The sequence below is a fragment of the Ammospiza nelsoni genome, chromosome 2, assembly GCF_027579445.1.
Source record: "Ammospiza nelsoni isolate bAmmNel1 chromosome 2, bAmmNel1.pri, whole genome shotgun sequence".
NCBI classification, from domain to species: domain Eukaryota; kingdom Metazoa; phylum Chordata; class Aves; order Passeriformes; family Passerellidae; genus Ammospiza; species Ammospiza nelsoni.
Window position 1 is genome coordinate 69,190,461 of NC_080634.1, and position 22,880 is coordinate 69,213,340.

Genomic DNA, 22,880 nt, shown 5'->3' on the forward strand with positions numbered 1-22,880 from the left:
GTCCCTCCTTTTTCTGCTTCAGCGAAACATGCGGCAGCTTAGTTCACCGTCCTGTGTCTACGGGGAAATACGCTTTGCGCCGAAACCACACCTCAAAACAAGTAAATAGAAACTTGCCTCATTTCGGTGGGGGGGAGGAGGGGGGGAAAGAGAAGGTTCAATCGTCTCTACCTCTTTTCCTCTACCCGTCTTCCTCGTCCTCTGCGCTATTTCTCTAAAATGCTGGAAAACTTTATTTCCACAGTGTACGGGGTGGGGAGGGGGCGGGTGGATGTGTACTGCCGGGCTGATAATTATTAGCAGCAGGTTTCGAGTACGAGTTGCCTTCAGGACAAAAAATAATAAATCTGAACGACTGCCTTTAAAACCCTTTTGAAGATGAAAGGTAGGACAAGACAGTTGTTTTAAAGTGCCCACATTAGCAGCGCTTCTTTACAAGACTGAAAATAATAGTACAAGCACGAGAGAAGCCCCGGCGGAGCGCCGCACTTGCTGAAAATCCGCTTCCACTGCGGGACGAGCGCCGCGCCGGCCGCTCCTTTCCGGGGACTGCGCCGGGCACCGGGATCGGGATCGGGATCGGCACCGGCACCGGGACCGCTCCGCCATCAGCGCCGCAGCGGGGCAGGGCCGAGGCGGGCCGGGCCGGACCGGGCGGCGGGGAGGAGCTGCCCGCGCTCCCCGTAGGCAGGGCGGGCGGCAGGGCCGGCCCCCAATCCGGGCTGGGTGGGGTATAGGGGGGGCCGGGGGTGGAGTAGGGTGAAATAGAGGCGGGCGTGTGTCACCGGGTAGATACCCGCGGCCAGGTACAGGCGGAGGCACTGACGCTAGCGGAGTGGATGCGCTCTGGGCTGGTGCTCCTGGGCAGTGAGCGCAGAGCAGCCGCCGCCCGCCCGCCCGCCCGGAGCCGCCCGCCCGCCCGGAGCCGCCCGCTGGTCCCTCGCCCTGCGCCGGGGCGGGCAGCCCGTCCGCGCCGCGCCCGCCGCCAGCCCCATGGCCACCAGGGTGCTGACCATGACCGCCCGCCTGGGGCCCGTGCCGCAGCCCGACGAGCCGGTGTTCGCGCAGCTGAAGCCCGTGCTGGGGGCCCGGGAGGCAGTGATCTTCCCCGGAGAGGACCTGAAGCAGCAGCAGCCGCCGCCGCCGCCTCAGCAGCAGCAGCAGCAGCAGCACCCGGCGGGCGGCGGCGCGAACCTGCCGGCGGAGGAGATGGTGCAGGTAGGCAGGAGCAGCGCTCACGGCCGCCGGTGGGCACTCGGTGCTGCCCGCGCGGCCCCGGAGCCGCGCCCCGGCCGGAGCGGCCGCAGCGGGGCGGGCGGGACTGGGTGGGGCCGGGCTGCGGGGCGAGGGCGGCGGACACCCAACTGCGGGGCTGTGGCGGCAGCGGCAGAGTGAGCGTGTGTGTGTGTGGGTATGCGTTCGTGTGTATGTGTGTGTACGGGGAGCGGCCACGCCGCCCATCCCGCCCGTGCGGAGGGAGAGCGCTCCCGTGTTCCCGCCGGCGGAGCGCGGCCAGGCGGCCGGGGCCGTCCCGGCGAGGCGGGGGGAGCCGGGCTGCCCCCGCCAGTGTGTTGAAAGCTACAGCTGCTGCCTTCGCACTTGCCCGGCGGCAGAATTAGAGCGGCCGCCTGTCCTCCTCGCCCACGCAAGGAGTCATGTTCGGGGGGCGGGGGGGTGAGCACACGACTCGCTGGTAACGGGGACTTCCCAGGACTTGGTGCCTGTCCCAGGAGGCCGTTTGGGAGCGGATCCGCAGGCAAACAGCTGGAGGAGCTAAAAGCGGGAAGGTGCCGACCGCAGCCGGGCTCCAGCCCGCGGACGTGCCCGCTCCAGGGGCGGCGCCCTGCGAGGCACCGGCGTTGCCCCGGTCGGCGGAGAGGGAGCCCCGGTGCCGGGCAGCGCTCTGCCGGGCGCTGCCTTTCGGTGGTGTCTTCCCTAAGGAGTAAATAAGTCCCCGTCTTCAAAGCGAGCTGCCCTCGACTCGTAAACAAGAGATGGAAAAAGTAGCCTGGCATGTCGGGGCAGATCCAGATCAAAGGGACGGGAAGGCGGCTGTGTTTGTTTGTGGTGTTTACCGGGGGTCTTTGAAGAACGGTCCTAAAATCCTCTTTCGGACTGAACAGAGTTGCTGTTTGTCAGCTGCTTTCGCTTGCGGGGTGCTAAACGGGTCTGGTATGAGCGCTCTCTTGACAGGGCAGGGGGAATGTAGCATTTGCCCACTGAAGACTGCATGGTAAATGTTTTGCCGATGACTGTACACCAGTAATGTATAGGGCTCCAGCCACCCACGGATTCCCTCGCACTACCGTGCTAAGAGGGTGATTTTCCAGTAATTAAAGAGCTCTCCGAGAACCGAGGCATGGATAGGGACATGTTTATCACGCTATTAGACAATTACACACTGCATAGATTATTATTGGTTTAAGTGTAGTCCTGGAGACACTTTACACAAAGAATACTCTTATGTAGTCAACCCGTCTCCCATTTATTCGATATTATTAGTAACTTTACACTTCGGTGTTCTATTTCTAATTAAATCCCGTTCTTCTAGGGATGAAAAATCATGGAAGTGTGTTATATATATAAACATTATTTGAAGTATTAGTATTCAGATAGTCAGCTGAGGATGTGGCTTTTACAGTTAGCATTTCAAAGAGAAGCGGGTGAAACAGATAGGCAGTCACCCTGCTCGGCAGTGAATTCCAGAGCAGGAGATCTGCAGATTAGGCACAGCGCCTGTCACTTCTGCGCCTCACACTGTCTTTTAGGCATAAAAGATGAAAAGTTTGTGTATGCTGAAACATCAGATCTGTCTCAATGTGTGAACGCTTTGTACCGTGACTTTATCTCCTTGTCCTTGATGATGTTGATCAGCATGCTGATTGTAAAATCAAGCAGGTTTTCATTAGTGTGAGCATTCATAACTTCCTCTCTAGGTGTCTTGCGGCTGGATGAACAGTATTGCCTTTTATTTGTAAAGCCTCACATGACTTGGATGCCATCATCTTTCTTAGCTGGTAACAAATCATGTGGATTATGGTCTGTTTTGTCTTTGTAGACGAGATGTGAGATGGAGAAATACCTGGCACCTCAGCTCCCGCCCGTTCCCGTCATCCCTGAACATAAGAAATACAGAAGAGACAGTGCCTCAGTTGTAGACCAGTTTTTCACCGACAGCGAAGGGTTGCCTTACAGCATCAACATGAACGTCTTCCTGCCCGACATCAGCCACCTGAGAACTGGCTTGTACAAATCTCAGCGACCCTGTGTAACCCACATCAAGACAGAGCCGTCTTCAGTCACCATCTTCAGTCACCAGAATGAAACTACTGCCCCTGCCCCTGCTCCCACTCAGGCCCTCCCAGAATTTACCAGCATCTTCAGCTCCCACCAAACCCCCGATGTGAACAACATTTTCATCAAGCAGGAGCTTCCTACTCCCGATGTGCATCTTTCCATCACGCCCCAGCAAGGCCAGCTGTATCAGCTCTTGAGCTCGCCGGATTTAGACATGCCCAGCGCCGCTCCCCAGGCGGCCGTGATGGACTCCCTCAGCAATGTCTCCATGCCCTCAGCCATGGCGGGCCTTAACACGCTCTCCTCGGCTGTTCCACAGACTGCAATGAAACAGTTCCAGGGCATCCCCCCCTGCACCTACACCATGCCAAACCAGTTTCTGCAGCAGCAGCAGGCCACTTACTTCCCTCCTTCACCCCCAAGCTCAGAGCCTGGAAGCCCAGACAGACAAGCAGAGATGCTGCAGAATTTAACCCCTCCTCCGTCGTACGCCGCAACTATAGCTTCCAAGCTGGCGATTCACAACACGAATCTACCAGCAACTCTGCCCATAACACCCCAGAACATCCAACCTGTCAGATACAACAGGAGAAGTAACCCAGATTTGGAGAAAAGACGTATCCACTACTGTGACTACCCAGGTAAGCAGTCTCTGCCAGAAAACCCCAGCTCTTGCAATAAAATTTTAAAAAAGTGTGAATAATAATGTATGAGATATAAGTGGTTTTCTTTAGCTGTGGTCTACACCTAGGGAGAACCAAATAGGTCTTTGTCCAAGTAGAATTTGTCTTCATTGTTATTTTTGGTGGAAGATTCTCACATTCATTAAATAAATTGGTATTCTTCATGTCATTTGTCATTCTCTTGAGCTCATTTTACCATGTTAAAAAATAGAGACTCTGTCAAAAATAAAAAAATAAAAATTTTGGGCTTTGCTAGTCTAGATCAGTGTCACTGTCCAGTATTCATTATGGAGCAGAGGCCCACTTTGTCCAGTGCAGTACAGCTTGCTTTGAATTTTCTGGCACTGCAAGAGTAATTTCAGCTCTCAATAGCCGAGGCCACAGCCATTCTTCCCTGTTATGAACAGGGGATTCAACTGCCCTCATAAATCCATAAAAACCATCTCTGAAAATTGTCTGCAGATTGATTGCCTTCTGCACTGGAGGGGAAGAGGGATCTGACTGGAAGGTGTGCTGCCGTGTAGGTGATCCCAGACACAGGGCGTGCACACCCGCTGTGAGCGCAGAGGGAAATTCTGCTCCCCCTTTGCCAGCTCTGGCTGCCATGTCACCCATTCCGTGTGCCTTACAGTAAATGCCCAGTGAAGGAGTTGTGTTGAGCCCTGGGTGACAATGACATGGACTCTGGCTTGATCAGGTCCTCTTGGAAATTTTAAAAAAATAATAAAATAATCCCCCCCTGCTAAGTTGTTGACTTAAGTAGCAGGTGTTACTGTACATAGATTGTAGCAGCCATTGGCCTATATACTACATTACAAAGCAGTAAGTCGACCAGAAACATACATGTTTTTCTCTTTTCTATGTCAAGCAACATATCTCTAGGAGCATTCTATATAGAATTTTGCTTCTAAATGCCAAAAATTACGCTAAAAAGTAGTAAACTTAAATGTGTCCAGATAGTATCCCAGCACTGAATGAGGAAATTTAAACATAGTGTGGAGTGTTTTCTGTTCTCCCTACTGAAGCCTCTTTGCTTTTTTTGGTTTTTTTTTTGGTTTTGTTTTGTTTAGGCTGCACAAAAGTTTATACAAAGTCTTCTCACTTAAAAGCGCACCTGAGGACTCACACAGGTATGTATGCACTCGCCCTCTCGCTGTCTCTCGTTCGTCGTGGCTGACGCGGTTTCTGACAAAGCAGGCATGCTGGGTCTGCCAGCTTCTCCCTGCTTTCTCTGGGGTGGTGTGGACAGACTGGCAGCTCAGCTACAAAATACTTGAGGATTGGTCAGTGAGAAGTAAAATTTGTTTTATTAATGCAGTTTTGTTAAACCTCAGTGGAACTCAAAATAGCTGACTGACAACGAGGTAGATGGAAACTTACCTTTTCAGTCTAAAATGCCATTGAAGTGTTAAAAAAAAAGCTTTTTTCCTCCCTGACTAGTGAATTAAACATAGTAAAGATGTTTTACTTTTGAAGATGTATCTGAGTAGATAGAATTTTCTGGCTTGGGCTTTCTTTCTGAACTTTTGGGATTATTTAATCTTAGAATTATTTACAAATGTCATGAAAACTCTGAAGATATGTCCATTTACTTTGTACTTGGCGTTAAGTGGGCTTTATTATTTTTATGAAAGACAAGTGGTTCTCCATGTTTATTTTTTTAAAAAAAGGACATAACTTCGATTTTTTAAATTTTTCATTTTGTTGGGAAAAGACATCAAAATGAAGAAAATTAAAAGTGTCAGTGTGTCACAGCTGTTTTTTTGTACCCTGATCAAACTCTGCTTGCAGCTACAGAGGCCGCCCCTGTTCCTGGACCCTCAAGGAGCAGAGCTGGGGACGGTGTTGGTTGTGTGGGTGCAGGGGCTGAGAATGCTGAGGACAGTGGCTGGGAGGTGGAGCTGCCCCAGATGCTCTTCCCAAGTGTTCACCTGCTGAGGCAGGGGGGAGAAGGAGAGAGGGAGGGAAGGAAAAACACATAGCTCACCACCAGCACGCCTGAAACTGTTAAGGACGTTTCTTTGCTGGGATCTTGGTACAGAACCACTTATGCTAAATTGGTGAAAAGCACATGACTGATTTTGTAAAGAAATTAAATGAAAGGGACTGTGATTCCTGTTTTTAGAAGTGAGTGTGAACCCTGGTTCTTTTATGCATGGGTTTAGAATCAGAGCAAAACCCGAGTCACAGTCCAAGCAACTTTGTTATTGAAGCAGACTGTGCCATTCAAGGAGTGAGTTTTCACCTAAGCTTAAATCAAAACTTGTCCAGAACTATGATCTAACAAAATGTTTCACTATCTCTATGGAAACAAGGCCTTCTGTTCAGCAGCTATTATAAATGGATTGTTAGATTGTGGTAAATAAGTTATGTCCATGCTAAGTGTTACTAAGGAAATCTTGTTTTCAGAAATGAAAGTTACCTGTGTTGTACAGTGAAAAATTAAAAGCAAGTGTAGAAAATTGTTTTGCATTAGTGACAGGCTAAGCAGCTAAGCACCAACGCTGTTAAAACTATTCTTACTATATAATCACTTGCTAGTAGTAAGTTTAGTAAGAAAGGAATATTTTCATGAGTCTGTAAATCCGAGTGGTATGATAGAATCCCACTCTATGAAGTTTAATAAACAATCTGTAAATTTAAGTGTATGGTTTCCACTTCCGCACTTCAGCCAGGAACTAAATACCAGTTTTAAATATCTTGATTGCTATTATAAAATAACTAGGAAGAGAGATAAAAGCAAAGCTTTGGTCTAAACATTAACACTACATAGTCAGCATTTGAAATGAATGCTTTTCCTTTTTTAAATCCATTTCTATCTTTTTCTGTGCCTTGAGTGGTAATGACTTCAGGGTTTACAAAGTTAGTCCTTGTATGCATAGAAATACATACCTCATGGCTAGCATATATTGCTTAGGGTCACTAATGTTTATTGTTGCCTTCAGTTTTTTACCTAGAAATGTGGATAAAACGTGCAAAGGTCAGAGGAGCTGATGTATTCATGGAAACAAGAATGTTGTTTTAGATAAAAATCTAGTGAACTTAAGCAGGTCTGTAATACAAAGGGTCTTCTGGGGAGGTGAATGAAGGGATAAACTGTCTAAAGCGTGCATTACATGCAAGAATGCGAGTCAGTATCCTGTTACCTGCAGTATTTCAGAGTTTGGATTAGTTTAACTCTCCTGAATATTCACTTCATACTTGAAGATTTCCAGCAGCGATTCTGATCTCTGTGTTAACATACGATTGAAGTGTGTTTCAAGAGCCAGATCTCTGACTTAATGTTTGATCGATTAAGGAATGCTAAAGTAAAGGGGTGCAAACTCAGGGAAATCTGTGGAGTTGCTCAGCCTTCCCCAGGACTGCAGGGGAATCTTGCTATTGATCTCTGCAGGGATCAATGCCGAGGGCTAAATTAGGGGATGTGTATCCCATCCCCCCAGAACTGTGAATTCATACAGCACTAATAAGTTTTGATTTTTCAGTTTTAAAACATTTTTAAAGGACTTTGTATGAAGCTTTTACCTTCAAAGTCTAAAGCAAATGTCACGTAAACCGTTTTAATAAAGTTGTCTGTGATATTCTTTCAAATCCCTTCAGGGATAGCAGACCTGTTTATCTGGCTAAACCCGTTCTTTAGTAATCATGGACCACTGAAGTTGTTCTCTCCTTATTCTTAGTTTCTTAACAATACCTTTTAAAATTGGCTGCAGTCTCTCTCTCATCCCAACCAGTCCCCGCCCTTCTCAGCAATCTGTCATCTTAAAATAAAAGAGCCTGAAGCAAAGTTTGTCTGCCATTAAAAGTCAAGACAGACCTCATGGTTTTCCTTTTGTATTGGAAAATCTCAACCTTTTCACAGTACTTATTTAGCAGCCTTTCTCTTCTGAAAGGCTTTCCCTGGGTTTAGTAGATGATCTTTGAGAACGAACCTAAAGGAAATGTTACTTTTGATGGATGGAATGTAGGCTGTAGTATATTTTTTCTTAGTTCAGATGTGAACATACTGGCAGACTTTATAAATTACATCTAAAAAAAACTATAGGGAATGGGCAAGAGAAAAATCCTGTATCTTCTTAGGTGTTCCCAAGCTGTTTACCTTACACCAGGTCAGGTGGTATAAAGTGATATAGTTATGCTGATCTAGTGTAGTTACATTGGACTCTTGCTGTTGATCAGGAATCCAGTATTCCTGCTAAGAGCCGAGATAGGGTTATGTATTTGTACTGGTTGCTGAAGCAGACACACATTTTTCTTTCCCAATATAATGCTTTACCATTTGTTCACGATGAAATAAATTTTAGTTGGTAAACTGGCAACCCCAAAACAGAATATGAACAAAAGTTTGAGTGTTGAAAAGATACAGAACATTGTTCGTCCATTTCCATGCAGTTCTGGAGCAGGTGTGTGGTACATTTTGATACCTTAAAAAACTTCAATATGATACCTGAATTTGATGTTTGTTACTTCTGAAACAGGTTAAATGGTACTCAGTATTTTAAAGTACTTATTAGAACATCTTTCAAAACAGGTGGAATTTTTGACCTTTTGAAGCAGATGGTTTCTTTTAAAATAATGTTACCTGTTCGTCATGCAACAAGTTTTGTTTCGTACCCGGCGTTGTGCAGCTGCAGTATCTAACGTGTGAGAGGGTTGTGCATTTATCACAGGCTGTTCAGCAGCAAAGCCACCTGAAAGCTCGGGCATAACAGCTCTATGTCCAAACTGAAACGTGTGCCAAATCTCTGGGAAAAGCAGTTATTTGCGTATTGCAGATAAACTTCATTCAGTTCTTCTGCCATGCGAGTATATGCACATGTCCATATCACATAATCATTTGGAAACAGTGGTCCTATAACGTATCCTTTTAGGTTTCTTTATGTGCCAAACGTTTGGATTGTGGATGTTGACTGTTGGCTGTACAGGCACCTGGAGTCCCATGCCTGTACACTACCTGTAGTGCTGCAGAACAGCTGGCCATGGAGTCAGTGGGGAGGTTAATTATTTCTGTGAGCAACCGCACACTTCAGAATTGTGTATGTTTTTGAGAGGAAAATCTGTGATTGTTTTGAACACATCAAGGCACGCGCATTGAGGACATTTTCCAGCTGTGTACTGGTTTTCCGTATACAGAGTCTTTGTACAGGCATGTTCTCTGGTCACATGGTGGGCTTGCCATTAATAGTTTCTAGCATTAACTGCAGAACTATTTCATCTCTATCTATAGATCTAGCTTGTATTTGGTGATGGGAAGTGGAAGCCGAGATAACTCAAGAGAAATGGCATTTCCCTAATGAGATGCACTCAAAATACTTCCACTGTCCCTGGTTATTTCAAATGTTTATGTAGGAGCGGAACAGCTGCTGACTTGTGCGGTTTGTCAAGGTGTTAAACGTTTTATTTTATTTTAGATCTCTGCCTCAATAGATCCAGAATTAGACCGATGGTGCATCAGGATTAGAGCCAGTTGTAAGCAGTAGACTTCAGCAGTCCCTGGGACTTGGCGCGCTCAGTTCACCATACCTGTATAGGGACACTTGTTCAGGGTGCTGTCATTTGCCCGGGAATTCAGGAAGGGAAGCCTGGTTTGGAAGGGAAGACAAGTAGTAGTTGGGCTCGTGCTGGAAGAAAAGCACAAATGAATTCAAATCATACCGAGACTTGGGTGCGGGATTCTCTTCATGGTGTGCAGATGAGGAATGGAGCCCCAAAAGACTCTGCCTTGCACATGGTTGCAGCCATAGCAATTCTTACCCTGAAATCTTGAAAACAGCAATTAAGTAATGCTTCTGTGCAGATCCAGCTTCTTTGACCTGTTAAATGGATGAGTTGCATAGATTACATTTTAAGGAGCTGTCAGTAAATGCCATCATTGATAGAGACCATAAGGAAAAGTGGAAGAGAGTTAAAGAAAACTGTTGACAAAGTGCATTAAAGTGCAGTGTTGCTAGACACTGCTGAAGGGTATGTTAGTATCTTTTATTTATGAATTCTGCTAAATCCATTAGTTGCCTGTGTGAGAAATGGAAGTACATTATTTTCCTGTGCAAACCACAGTTTAAGGGAAAATAATGCCTTTTTTTCAAACACTTCATGAATGATCGCGGGCCTTGGGAATAATTGATCTGGTTCTTTATCTGCAGTTATAATCAGAATGGGAAGTGTTCAAATGTGTTGCTCAAAAGAGGTTGAAATGTTAGCAGCATAAAACTAAATTTTATGTAAACATTACTGATCATTCTCACTGGTATCCACCATTAAACTTCTATGAAGCAGGAATTAAATTCCGAGGTGTCAGGTGAGGGTATTCCAGTTAGATTTTAGATATTGGAAAGAAAAGCCTAATATGTTCTTTTTGATTAAAAGCCTAGAAAGTCCCTCTAAGCATGACAGCTTAAAAAAACTGTTGTTTCTGTCAATTGCTCCCTGAGAGGATTAAACTTCAGTTCCAGGATATTTGATTCTTGATAAGGAAACTGTTGACCTAAGAGACCAGCTTTAAATATAGTTCAGTTTGAGACCGCCCTACATAGGCTAATAGTCCCAAGATTCACAGCAATTGCCAGTGATTAAAACTTTCCATTATTTGATCAGACATTCCTTATTGTAATTAATTTCTGAGGCTTGACTGGGACGACTGACTCCCAGTTCCAGGCAGGGTAGCGTGTTGCTTGTTGTTTGTTAGATGACCTGCACCTCCCATTGGTGAAAGATTAGAAACATTTAAGTAATGTCCTAGTTTAGTCTGAGTATCTTGGTAGCAGCATTCCTGTCCTGTCAGGGTGCATTATTTATATTCAGAGATCTCTTAACAACTCTGATTAAGGACATATTAAAACCTTTGATTTTGGCGAGTGCACAGTGCTTTGCTTTGAGTTAAAATGCCTCTAATGTATTGCTTTTTTTTCTTTTGCTGTATGTGTGCATACAGTAGATGGAGATCTGGAAGTTTAGAGTATGCGTTTAATAAATTCCATTTTAAGAGCGCCTCTTATCTGACTGTACAAAAGCCAGTGTTATTGGTGAAAGAGCTAAAGAGCAGTTCTTGTACCACAGGCATAGGTGTGGAAATGTGTTCTTCAGCACAGGATGTGTAGACACAGCCGTGCACCCTAAATGGCATGGATTTCTTATAAACCTACTTAAAAAAATTCCTTTTCTCTGTGTTTGCATATCTCCTTGAAGAGAGACCACCTCTGTTAAGACAGAATGTTATACCAGAAAGAAAATAAACCATTGCACAGGGCAGTCAAGATTCCCCACTAATCCTTGAACAGCATAAGACAACACTTAGCAAAATAAGTGTGCTTCTAGCACTGGTGGGAGTGCTGAGAAGGTAATGCCTTCTGCACCTCTGCAGTCAGACAGTGAATTCCTTTGGCTGTCCTCTTTGATCACCAGTGAGTTGTCTTTTATTCCTGTTCGTGCTTCATTTATCAGTGACCGGACTTTGTGCTGAGCTCAAAGCTCTCTGTTACAAAATTCCTTAAAATGCTGTTTCATTGTGAAGGAGTATTTAATAGTACCCCTTTAGCCACTGCTATAGCAGGCAGGGACCTTATTGCATTTAGAAGTGTGCTGCATATGCTGCTCATTCATACCATTTGTGGATGGTTGTTTCAAGGGCTGCGTTTGTTTTGCACACACAATTAGCTGGATGTAACCGGCTTGCTATCAGTCCTCTCATCCATCTCCATCTTGGACAACTGAGAATTTTAGTACACTAAAGATATTTTAAACAAGTGAGGGATTACTTATTTTGAAAATCCAGCTTTTTGTTCTTTCTCAAAAAAACCCCCAAAACCAAACCTAGAAACTGCTTTTAATGATGACTACAGCACTTAGCACTTAGTCAATAAGAGAAAGAAGATCTGATTTTAGGTAAATGTTGAGAGCAAAAAACTTCTGAATGCTTGCAGACACACACCCCAGTAACCCAGTCAGAGTATAAAACTATGGTGCTGTTAGCTAGGGAAACACTATTTCAAAACAGAAAAAACATTTCATTTGTTCTTATTATTTCTAAAATTTGAGGCTATAGCATATCAGGAAATTACAAGAACTGATGTTAATATGAAAAATTTGAAAACAAATGTGCCAGAAATCTTTGAGACAACATAAATCTTTCTAATAATCTGTTTTAAAGCTGAACATGATAAAGGTTATGCACATAACTGGTGCAGTTTTGATACAGAAACTTCTGCTTTGCCACAATTTTATCACACCTGCCCAAATATTTTTAAGGCCAGCCACTTGCTGCTAGAAATAGTTCCATAATAAGCACAAGTAATATTAAAATGATTGCAAGACTGGAGGCCGTGGGGAAGGGGGTGCGGGGGGGGGCCTGTCTTTATACTTTTATACCCTTATGAGCTGTAATCAGGAGTTGTGATTTTGGAGTCTCTGAAAAGTGTACTATTTGTTATTCCTTAAGGGAGCTCCAGACTCACTGCTCTGACAGAAATCTCTGATAGGAAACAAGTGAAGTTGCAGGCATTGGCTGGTGTAATATCTGTATTTGGATTTCTGCATACCAATAGAGTTACCTAACTTTAGGTTTGAAAATCCAGCCCTTGCTGTTTACAGCTTTTTTTTTAAAGAAAGCTGTCCTGGCAGCGAATTGCAGAAATAAAAGAAGTAAAGTCATACGACTCTTTGATGAAATAAGGAAGCTAATTTTCTTATTAATGGGGAGATTCATCAATAATGGAGTCTGTCAGTGACTTGTTTTTTCCAAGCAATTTTAAACAGAAACATGTTCTTGAGCAGAGGCTGTGTGTTGAAGATAGAGGGTGTCTTCAAAATGACCGTGTCTCCCCCCGACGCGGGTGACACTGTGCCTCACCCAAATGAGCGTGGCCACAAGGGTCACTGCCAGCGACTAGAATTGAACGTTAGGAAAGCCAGTGGTGCGTTTTGACACAACTAAATCAGAAGATAAATTAAAGGGAGAAGAGGCAACACAGTGTGTGTACTTTACTGGTCCAGACCACTCTCCTGTGGTATTGATAAGAAACCCGAGATCTGTTGGGGGAGATTTTATCTGTTGAAGCGGCTGGCTCGTGTAGCACGTTATATGTAGACATGTAAATGTCTTTTGGATGTCCTGGTAATCTCACAGCATTATGAATAATTTTTTTTATAACAAATAGACACTTTGGAAGCAAAATAGTCTCCTTTCAGGTTAAACTCCCTTATCTCTTGCTGCATGCTTTCTTTAAAGACCTTCCAATCTAAACATTAGGGCTTAAAATTTCTGTGCTCAAATACAAGTCTCATTCTCATGCTCCACAAATGTATGTTTTTTAAACTGGAGAATGGATGCATATTAAGAGCTCAAGAACTTCAAAATATATTTTGTGATGTATAAGCCTAGCAAAATATTTTAAACCATTGATACTGGAAGGAGGTTGTGCAGAAATCCAATTAAACTTATGAAATCCCTATCCTGTTGAAGTATAATTTAAAGGAAAGCAGTTCTGTTTCCCAGAAGTGCTGTGTATAATATTTCTGGCTTGGGAAGAAAGGATTGGAGTGTGCTATTTGGCTGGAAATCGGTACCAGCTTCCTCCATGGTGTTTTAGTTGAACAGTGTTGACATTCTAACAAATCCTGTGGAAGCTCCCCTGAAGTGGAGGAGTTAGCTGTTTTCTTGCCTTTACAGTGAAATATCTGTTTGATACCATGGTCGTGTTCCAGTAACTGAGCTGTACTGCTCTCATGTTTGATGACCAGTGGCATTCTTGGTTTAACACCCTATGGAAGCCCTAAATTGCTGGAGGAAAACCAAATACTTCTGAAACTTTACAGCTACTGTATTTCACACAATCATTAAAGTAAACAAATCTTACATTACTATGTAGCCAATGAAAACAGTGGATAAAGAGTTCAGTGTCCCTTGTTGTGTATACCTGTGTTTTTTTAAAAATAAGTCTTCAACCCAGATTTCTCTGACCTTCAAAGTCAGCACAGCAAAGAAGTAGGATCACTTCAGAAAAATATGTGAGACTCTTTTCCCCTTGTTTGCAGGAACTTAAGACCAAATTCTTATTTCTGCTAAATGACAAAAAGCATGTGTATAGGTTGAGAGAGAGAAAACACTACCAGCTAGTTGTTCTGCTTGCTCTAAAGGAGTGAAAATTAATCTCCACCTACTTTTTTTTACCCCCCCCTTCCTCCTTGCCCAAAAGGAAAACATTTGAAATTGATTCAGTTCTTAAATAAAACTTTCCAACGGAAACTAGCATTACAAACATAGATATTCAGTATTTTACCCCTAGGATTTATTCAAAATAATCCAGGCCTCTACACTGGCACTAAAAATATATTTTCCAGTTCTCACTGTTGGCCAAAGCAGGGGTTAAAAGCAGCGTTCTGGCTTTAATTTCCAGTACATAAAAGTAACACTATTAAAACAATCTGAGTAAGGCACCAGCTTGTTCCTGTGCTCATCCCCTGAGCAGTGCTTGGTTTAGCTCAGGTCTGCAGCAGTCTGCCAGCAAGGAGGAGTGGTGCTGTTCCGCATGGCACTGCCTGAGCTTTTCCCGGAGCAACACTGGTGTCCAGGATGATTTGTGGCTGTGGCAGGCAGTGATGTGCCCATGGCAGTGTGGTGAGCTGCTGAGCAGTGTCTCTGCAAAGTTGGGTGCCCTGGGATTTGATGGGGGTCCTGGCATGGGACTCAGCATTGGGAGGCTGTGTCACCCAGCAGGGCACAGGGATTGACTGGGAGGTTGTGTCACCCAGCGGGGCACAGGGATTGCCTGGGAGGTTGTGTCACCCAGCGGGGCACAGGGATTGCCTGGGAGGCTGTGGCACCCAGCGGGGCACAGGGATTGCCTGGGAGGCTGTGGCACCCAGCGGGGCACAGGGATTGCCTGGGAGGTTGTGTCACCCAGCAGGGCACAGGGATTGCCTGGGAGGCTGTGGCACCCAGCGGGGCACAGGGATTGCCTGGGAGGCTGTGTCACCCAGCGGGGCACAGGGATTGCCTGGGAGGCTGTGTCACCCAGCGGGGCACAGGGATTGCCTGGGAGGCTGTGGCACCCAGCGGGGCACAGGGCTCGCTGCTCTTGGCATGCCGGCACGTCCTCTGCCAGGAGCCCTCACAACACCTGCCGACACTGCTCGCGTGTTAGGAAAGGTTTTAACAGGGGACAGCTTTTTTTGTTGCTGTTTGGACTCTGACAGGGTCAGGTGTCACCTACACAGGACAGCTTTGAGGCTGCTTTTACAGTGCAGCATAGCCTAACACTCAGTAAAAGCTGTATTTCATACCTCCTCAGCGCCAGACTTGGAAACAGATCTTAATCTCCGGGTCCCCATTCCAGTCTGGTCTGGATATTCCTGGGCATTTGTTAACTAGTGCTGTTTTCCTGCCCTCTTTACCTTCCCTGTCATTCCTTGTATAATCCTGCAAAACACAAGAAGAAGCATTTGGAGTAGATGGAGGCCTGACTGTATATGCTCTCCCTGGCCAGTGAGGGTGTCAGGCTCACAGCACTGTGAGTTCAGCATCAAGTATAATGTGGCAGCTTTGAGTGAAAACTTTTAAAGAAGAATTTAAAGGAAACAGGGAGAAAAGAAGAAAGAATGGAGGAAAATAAATAAATACACTGTCTCTAAATTAAGAAATTTCAAATACAGGAGTAATACTTCTGTGTAACCTCTGTGTGTGCACATGTGCCTTAACACAAAATGTTCAAAGATCATCTCCCTGGTGCTGTGCCTTTGGATCAGCAACACAGGCTTTTACAGCCTCCACTGTTAAACCAATTAAAATACATTGAGGATCATCTATATAGTGCAAAAGATCCCTCACTGAATAGGGACATTTTCTGTTATTCTACTCTGAAGATCAGATTTGTTCTCAGCTGGATTCATTGGTGTTAGAAAAGCTTACACACCATGTTTGAATGAAATTTGTATTTTAGCCTACAGTATGTGTTTCATGGAGCAAAAAAGAACCCTATATGATAGATCATTCCCATCTTCAATCAGCATCAGAGTTTACTCTGAGTAAATTCAGCTGTGACACAAATCTGTGATGATTTCTGATCTGATTTGTGATCCACCAAATAATTACAAATTCTGTGAGAGGTGATGCCAGGCTCTTGTCTTTCCTAAGAAATGTTATGTTTCTACCATGACTTCAATAAATCCCAGTTGCTGTTGATGCAAAGAGATTGTTGGTTAGGTGAGTAGTTAGTTTTTTCTTGAAAAGTTCTAGTTCTGGTTGTGACAACACCTGCCAGTACAAAGTCACATCCCCATTATGGGCAGAGGGTTCATTCTGCATTCAGTAGTAGATGAAATCTTTCTAGCTGATCAGATGAAGCAGTAGAAACTCCCAGACAAAAGAAGTTTCGTAATTTCATCTGCATGATAAATACGTGCCTTTGAAGTAATGGTTTGGAGCTTCTCAGGTGGTGTTACCTGCATAACTGATGCAGAATAAGCACTCTGATTGCAGGATACCGGTCCCTCTCTTTCTTCCGTGTGCGGGTGTGGTAGTGAAACAGGGAAAAGTAGGAGGCACTTCAGTCTGCAGTAGGATTGAGCTGTCAGTGCAAAGGTTTGGGACCAGTGGGGATGTAGAAGATCTGTAAGATGGATTAGAAAGAAATGTTTGAAAAGCTCAGCTTTGGTTGGTTTCTGTTCCAAATGAAGCTACTGTCAAGTGCTTTGATATGCTCGGTTTTCTTTATCTTCTTGACAAACAAGTCAAATTAATACAAAATAATATAGATAGCAATTCACTCTCCCAACTCCAAGGTGTTTTTGTCAAACAACATCAAACATTAACCTCTTTATTTATATGAAGAACATTAACCTCTTTATTTATATGAAGCTTGCTTGTGTGGTGACATCATGCCCATACAAGCTCCTAGGCAGGTGTACATACACGTGTAAAATTCTGATTTCACACAGAAGTCATCATGGCTTTGTGAATCCATATTTCCCCCATTTCAACAAACACCTGTAAATTGTAGGCATGCTTAAAATACTGTGTTTCTAGTTCTAAAATGGATGAACATGAACATTTCAGGTGCCTGGGCCGGTTGCTGCTGTAACACAGCAAGTTTTGAGATGCCATGTTCCTCCTGTGTCAGTATAGACTGCTGAAGACAGCAAGAACTTGCCATCTTAAAATATGGCTATTTAAGCACCTGATTAAAGACATTTTATTCTGAAAATGGGTGCCTTGAACTTGGAGGTGCTTTCTCCTATTTATAGCTAGCCCCAGGCAGGATACCACAAGTTTTTATTGCTTGTGACATTTTAGGAAATACTATCCCCGTTGTGTTTGTAGCACACTGTGCCCCTTTCTTCACACATCAGAAGCTCTTGAACAGATCTGCACACTGCGAAGAATCCTTATAGAAATCTTCTTTGCCATTTCAGACCTCTTAAAAAGGCACTGTATAACTTGCCCATTTTTGAAAGGTGCAAGTTAAGTTACAAACCAGTCTTGATTGTCACACGAGACTGCTTTTTTTTCCCCATACTCCCTCCCATACTGTGGTGAGTGTAAAGGAGCAGGTTTTGGTCTCATGCAGGCTTTTTAACTCTGCATTACTGTACAGTAGCTCTCTCCAATTTGCATGTTTGAAAGTTTTGTACATTTTAGTGAGGTATTAAATCCCATTTTCAAGAGCTGAAAAAACAAAGGGGCTGTTAGTTTGGGGCCTGATGCACAGAGCTGTGGATAATGAGGATATGTAATGGGAGAGCAGTGCCGTTCAGTGCGCACTCAGGTCAGTTTTGTGCTGAGGGGTGGCAGCTGATGTTCCATTTCTGCCTGCTCTGTTCCAGGTGAGAAGCCCTACAAGTGCACGTGGGAGGGCTGCGACTGGCGGTTCGCGCGCTCCGACGAGCTGACGCGCCACTACAGGAAGCACACGGGGGCAAAGCCCTTCCAGTGCGCCGTCTGCAACCGCAGCTTCTCCCGCTCCGACCACCTGGCGCTCCACATGAAGCGGCATCAGAACTAGGAGCTGGACTGCTCACGGAGGCTCTCCTGTATCTATGCAATTCCCTATTGACTCTCGACACACAGCTGAAATTAGCTGAATTTTTGAGTGTATCCACTTAAAAAGAGATCTCAAAAAAGAACTGGAAATGTATATTTTGTATATTTATGCTGAAAAAGGGAAGACACTGTATCACAATTGCCAGAGTGTTCAGTTGTTTGTTTGCTTTCATGATGTATATGGCTTTATTCAGCAGGTTTCATCTCTTTACAAGTATTATATCTCAACACATTGCAGCTTATATACTTTTTTTTTCCTCTTGCAGTGTTTTGACCAAAGCACTGTCATTATTGTGACAATGTTTAGTAAACAAATTAAGGAGAGGATGCAGATGAATGCACACAGTGGAAAAGCCATGAACTGTAATCTGTCAGGTTTTTACTGGACATACTTAAGTACATGTGGGTTTTTTTTTTTAATGTTAAGCCGTTCTGTGGATATAAAATACATAGGAAAATTCATAAACAGCCATAGAACAAAGCATTTTGTTCTGTGTGTTGCATGTTTGCTATGACAAAGATTTTGTAAATATGCAAATCATCTTTTTAGGTTTAATACAAAAGTTTTCTAAGAAACATCTGAAAAAAGCAGTTGTTTTACATTTGATAACTTGGCACATTTATAAAAAAAAGTTACTTAAATACCTCTCAAAATAGTACCAATTTAGTCAGATGTTTTGTACCTGTTAACTCAATGTGTGCACTGAATATTCAAAGCAGGAGTTTGTTTTCAAATTGCGTAAAAGGGCAAAACACAGAGAATGAACTGTAAAGTAAATGTTGGAAGCTGAAATAGCGGGGATAGTTAAAATGAACACAGAATGTTAAACCTCTTACCATAAGCTAAACTTAGTATCACTTTAAAAAGAAGGATTTAGGATGCAGTTTTCATACATAGACACATTAAGCTGGTTCAGCACCAGTATGATCTAGTTTCATGTGGATATTGGATGTAATTTACTAGAAGGTAAAGGATACAGTAATTTTTTTTTTCTAATTACAGTGCAGTTTAGTTAATCCACTATTCACATTTACACACGCAGGGACAAATTTACTGCTTACAGAAGTAGCTAAAACTCCACGGAAGTCAATTTAATGGTGCCCTTTTATGCTAACAATGACTTTGATCCACCGTGCTCAGCCTTGAAATCATAGATGGAGGGCCAAAGATGAGGTTAGACCAGGTAGGATTTGGCCAGACAACAGGAGAAAACCAAACAAACCTAAGAAGTGTCGGAACTTCACAAGCCGTAATATTAAGCTGTCAACCAAAGGCTAAAATAGACAATCAAAATACCAAAAAAAAAAAGGGTCTTGCAGGAAAACCTAGCTTTGTTAAAACTGTTGTTTGTCTTTATTTATTTGTGGTATATGATAGACTCTTCTTTTTTTAAGACAATTTTACGTATACTTGATAAATTATAGTTTTGTTTGTTATAGTTAGAAATGTTGCTCTCAATGTAAATAGTTGACAAACGATGTAAATAATTTTGTAAGGCTTCAAATGTTTATACATGGAAACACATGCAGAAATTGGTTGCTGTTTTGCTTCTTTTGCCTCCCCCCTACCTTATTTTTGTATTGTGGTATTTCCTATGCAAATGATGGAGCAAACAGCTGTATAGTTGTAGAATGTTTTGAGAGAGAATGAAATTGTTTATATATAAAGACTTTTTTTTTTTTTTTGCAAAATAAAACAAAGTGCCTAATGTATGTTTGCGTGCATGTGCTTTCTCTAGCTCCTGACAACGAAAGTTCTGTGTTTTGCAGTAGAAGCTGGAAATCATGACAGTATTAAGTGAAGAATGTCTATTCTAGATAGGGACTGCCTCTTTGGAAAGTACCTGGCACTTCTGCAGCCTGCCCTGATGGAAATTATACATGGGAAGGGATAAGGGTCGGTGCTTTTCTGCTATCTGAGCTTAAAAGGAAGTGACTGGTTGCCTGGAAAGGGTTGTAGTTGAGCATCCACAGTAGCATGATTGGAAATGAAAGGCACCTGTTGGGTGTATAGAAGTATACACATTCCTTCATGTTTTCAAAATGGTTAAAATCTATTCACACTCATTGACAGTGTTGCCCAAAAGTAATTTCTCTCCAAAAGGTCCTTTCATGCCCTAGAAAGGGCAGGAAGGTCCCACAGCACTATGCAGTATCAGCACTACGCCTGCCATATCAGTGTCTTGTTTTCAGTGTTTCTCCCTTGGAAGTGGAAGTACAGTTCACATGAAAAATTCAAGTGATTGTGTTTGTTCATCTCTGGGGGTACATCTCTCTTGTTTCCTCCAGGCTTCAAGGGAAAAGGCATGCTGGGCTTTTAAAAATCAATTTATCTTAAAACCAATGAAAGAGTAAGTTTAAATATAGGTTTCTAGCAAATGTTAATATTCAAACCAATCCTTTATTCAAAATACCATTATTATCTCATAAGCTCTGATTCCTAAATCCTTTCTTGAAATTCTATGCTCTTTCCTTACAATCAAACTTTGATTTTTCTTCAATTGATTTTTCTCTCTTAATTATTGTCTTCCACATGTCATCTAATCTCTCCTTTTACAAAATAGTTAGGATGGCATTAACCAACTTAGTGAAGACCCAGTGAACTGCTAAGAAATTCTCCCTGCATCTCACCTAACTGCACAACTACAAAAGTCAGCAGAACAATGTTTTGGAGCATAGGGAGAGAGAGCTCCCAGAAGCGTTGCTGTGCCATTACCCTTTCCTGGTCCAGCCATTTGAAAAACACCCAAGTTTCTTTCAGGCATTTCTGCTTGGAGAAGAAGCTGGAAATGAATTGGGCAGCTGTCCATGTCACTGGGAAAGAGCTTCTAGAGCTTATTTTGCTGAGTACCAGCGGCGATGGGGGCATTGGGATTGGCAAGCTCCTCTGTTTAGCTCAGCCCCTGGTCTGAGCTGGACTGCTGGTGGGTTTGGTGGCCCCTGTCTCCTCTTTGCTGAGTTTTGTCTCAAGTCAGTGGATGATGGCAGCACTCACTCCTCTGTTTTCCAAGCCTTTTCACAATGAAAGCCCACTGATTGCATGGTTTCAGCCTCCAACATTGCCTCATACTTCTTTTAGATGTTTCTATTGCTCAGCTACCTGGTTGCATAAACCAGCCTAATGGCTTCATATTAATCTTGAATGAAAGGCCATAATTAGGCTTGTCTACTTCAGCAGCATTTAACCTGATGCAAACAGAGAGAGAGAGAACAGACCCATGAACAAGAATGTTACAAAACCTAAAGCAGAGGGGCTTTCTTTTCTGGCAAGTACTATAGCTGCCAAGCACAGTATTAATAAAGGAGTTCAACAGCTGCCTGGTCTGAAAACCTGCAAGGAAAGAAAAGCACTGTTACCATAGCCCCTGCTCAGTTCCTTTGCAGCAGTTGGCACAGAGTCCCCCAAGGTACCAAGGCTACCCTTGAGTTCAACTCTCCAATTACCCTTCAGAACCCAAATTATCATTCCATGCGAAGAGAGAAAATCCAGTGGGCCTACTGGTTTTTCTGGCGGCCACATGAACAACTCGTCCTCCACCTCACTGGGTGCTGAGTCTCTTCCCATGGTTTTCAATGTGACCTGACAGCCTGATCAGAAGGTCCTCTGCCCACTTAGGAACCTCGTTACCTTCATCACCCAGGATCCTTGCACGGATCCTTGTTTTAATCCGGTGGGTAATGAGGCTCTGTCACGCTCTGCAGCTGCCATAGTGGTGTTGCTATTGACCTTCATGAAGAGTCCAGCTCAACAACTTGCTATTAGCCAAAAGAATGTGGTTGATTACTCATGTACTGAATAATGTATCCTGGCACTTTGAGTGTGTTAGGACAGAGGGAATTTATTGGCCACTGTAAGTAGCAGAAGTAGCCCAATGGATATGCTTTTAATAAAACGACTGGCGTACTTTGCTTGTGTTTACTTACTCCTCTTCTCCTGCACTGCTACCCATAAGGTTGTTGTTGTCATCTACAATGTATCCAGCCCCCTCACCAATGCTGCTTGTTTGGGATTTGGGATTTGAGCACACTCAGGCCACTGGAGAACCCATGGAGACCAGGCAGAGCCCAGTCTGTCTACAACAAAGGCCAGTCCGTGGCAAATGGAGAGCACCTTTGTTCACCAGATTCCTTTGATGTTGTTATTGTCCTTGCTAAAAGTAGTTGCTGTTTATATATAAATATGAATATAAATATATATTGGGGTTTGTGTGGGCATGCTCATTTGCACATTCATTTAAGTTCTGAATCCTGGAAAGTACTTGCTCCTGGTGACCCGTCACAGCAGCAAGCTCCACAGGTTAGCTGAGGAGAAGATGAGTGCTCCATGTCCTCTCCAAATATCCAAGCAGCTGGGGAAATTTAAAACTCTGTGTTCCCTGTTATGTGTACTGCAATGAGAAAGAAATGAAATTATGAATTTCTGTTTCCAAGGAGTATATAATTTCTTTATTTTGGAGTCTCCTAAATGAGGGGTGGAGGGGGGGAAGGGAGGGAGATATGGGGAGAGGGGAGGGTGGTTATATTATGAGACAAAGTGAATTCACACTGAAAAAGAAAGTAACTTCAGCTAGGCAGGTTAGAAATGTGAGTTATTTCTGCAGGAGGACCTGTTCAGGTGGCAGTAGACAGCATTCTGAAGTGAGGTCTCCAGGATATCTTGTTAAAGTAGGCTTCCTTTCTCCACTTTTCCTTCTCAGTCTCCACCCTATTCTGTTTCTGCTGCCCATCAGTCTCAGGCTTAATTCCTATTTCCAATTGCTCCTATAGCTCCAGCTCCTGCTGTTGTTCCTTCCCACCCAGCTGGGCAGCTGTGGTGATGGGCTTGGGCCAGGGCTGCCCCAGCCCTGCTCTGCCTGCCTGTGGCCCAG

The 22,880-nt window shown here is 43.8% G+C and overlaps 1 protein-coding gene across 2 annotated transcripts; it reads left to right on the plus strand.

The window, feature by feature from the left end:
• The first annotated feature begins 68 nt into the window (after positions 1 to 68).
• Positions 69 to 19,725, plus strand: KLF5 (KLF transcription factor 5). Of its 2 annotated transcripts, none has more exons than XM_059466709.1 (4): positions 69 to 101; positions 3,059 to 3,938; positions 5,051 to 5,110; positions 17,796 to 19,725. In XM_059466709.1, exons 2-4 carry the CDS (start codon positions 3,071 to 3,073, stop codon positions 17,972 to 17,974), a joined length of 1,107 nt encoding a protein of 368 aa, XP_059322692.1. In that variant the 5' UTR covers positions 69 to 101; positions 3,059 to 3,070; the 3' UTR covers positions 17,975 to 19,725. The 2 variants fall into 2 exon arrangements, with proteins under 2 accessions (XP_059322692.1, XP_059322690.1); XM_059466707.1 differs by lacking the exon at positions 69 to 101 and adding an exon at positions 986 to 1,218.
• Positions 19,726 to 22,880: the final 3,155 nt, after the last annotated feature.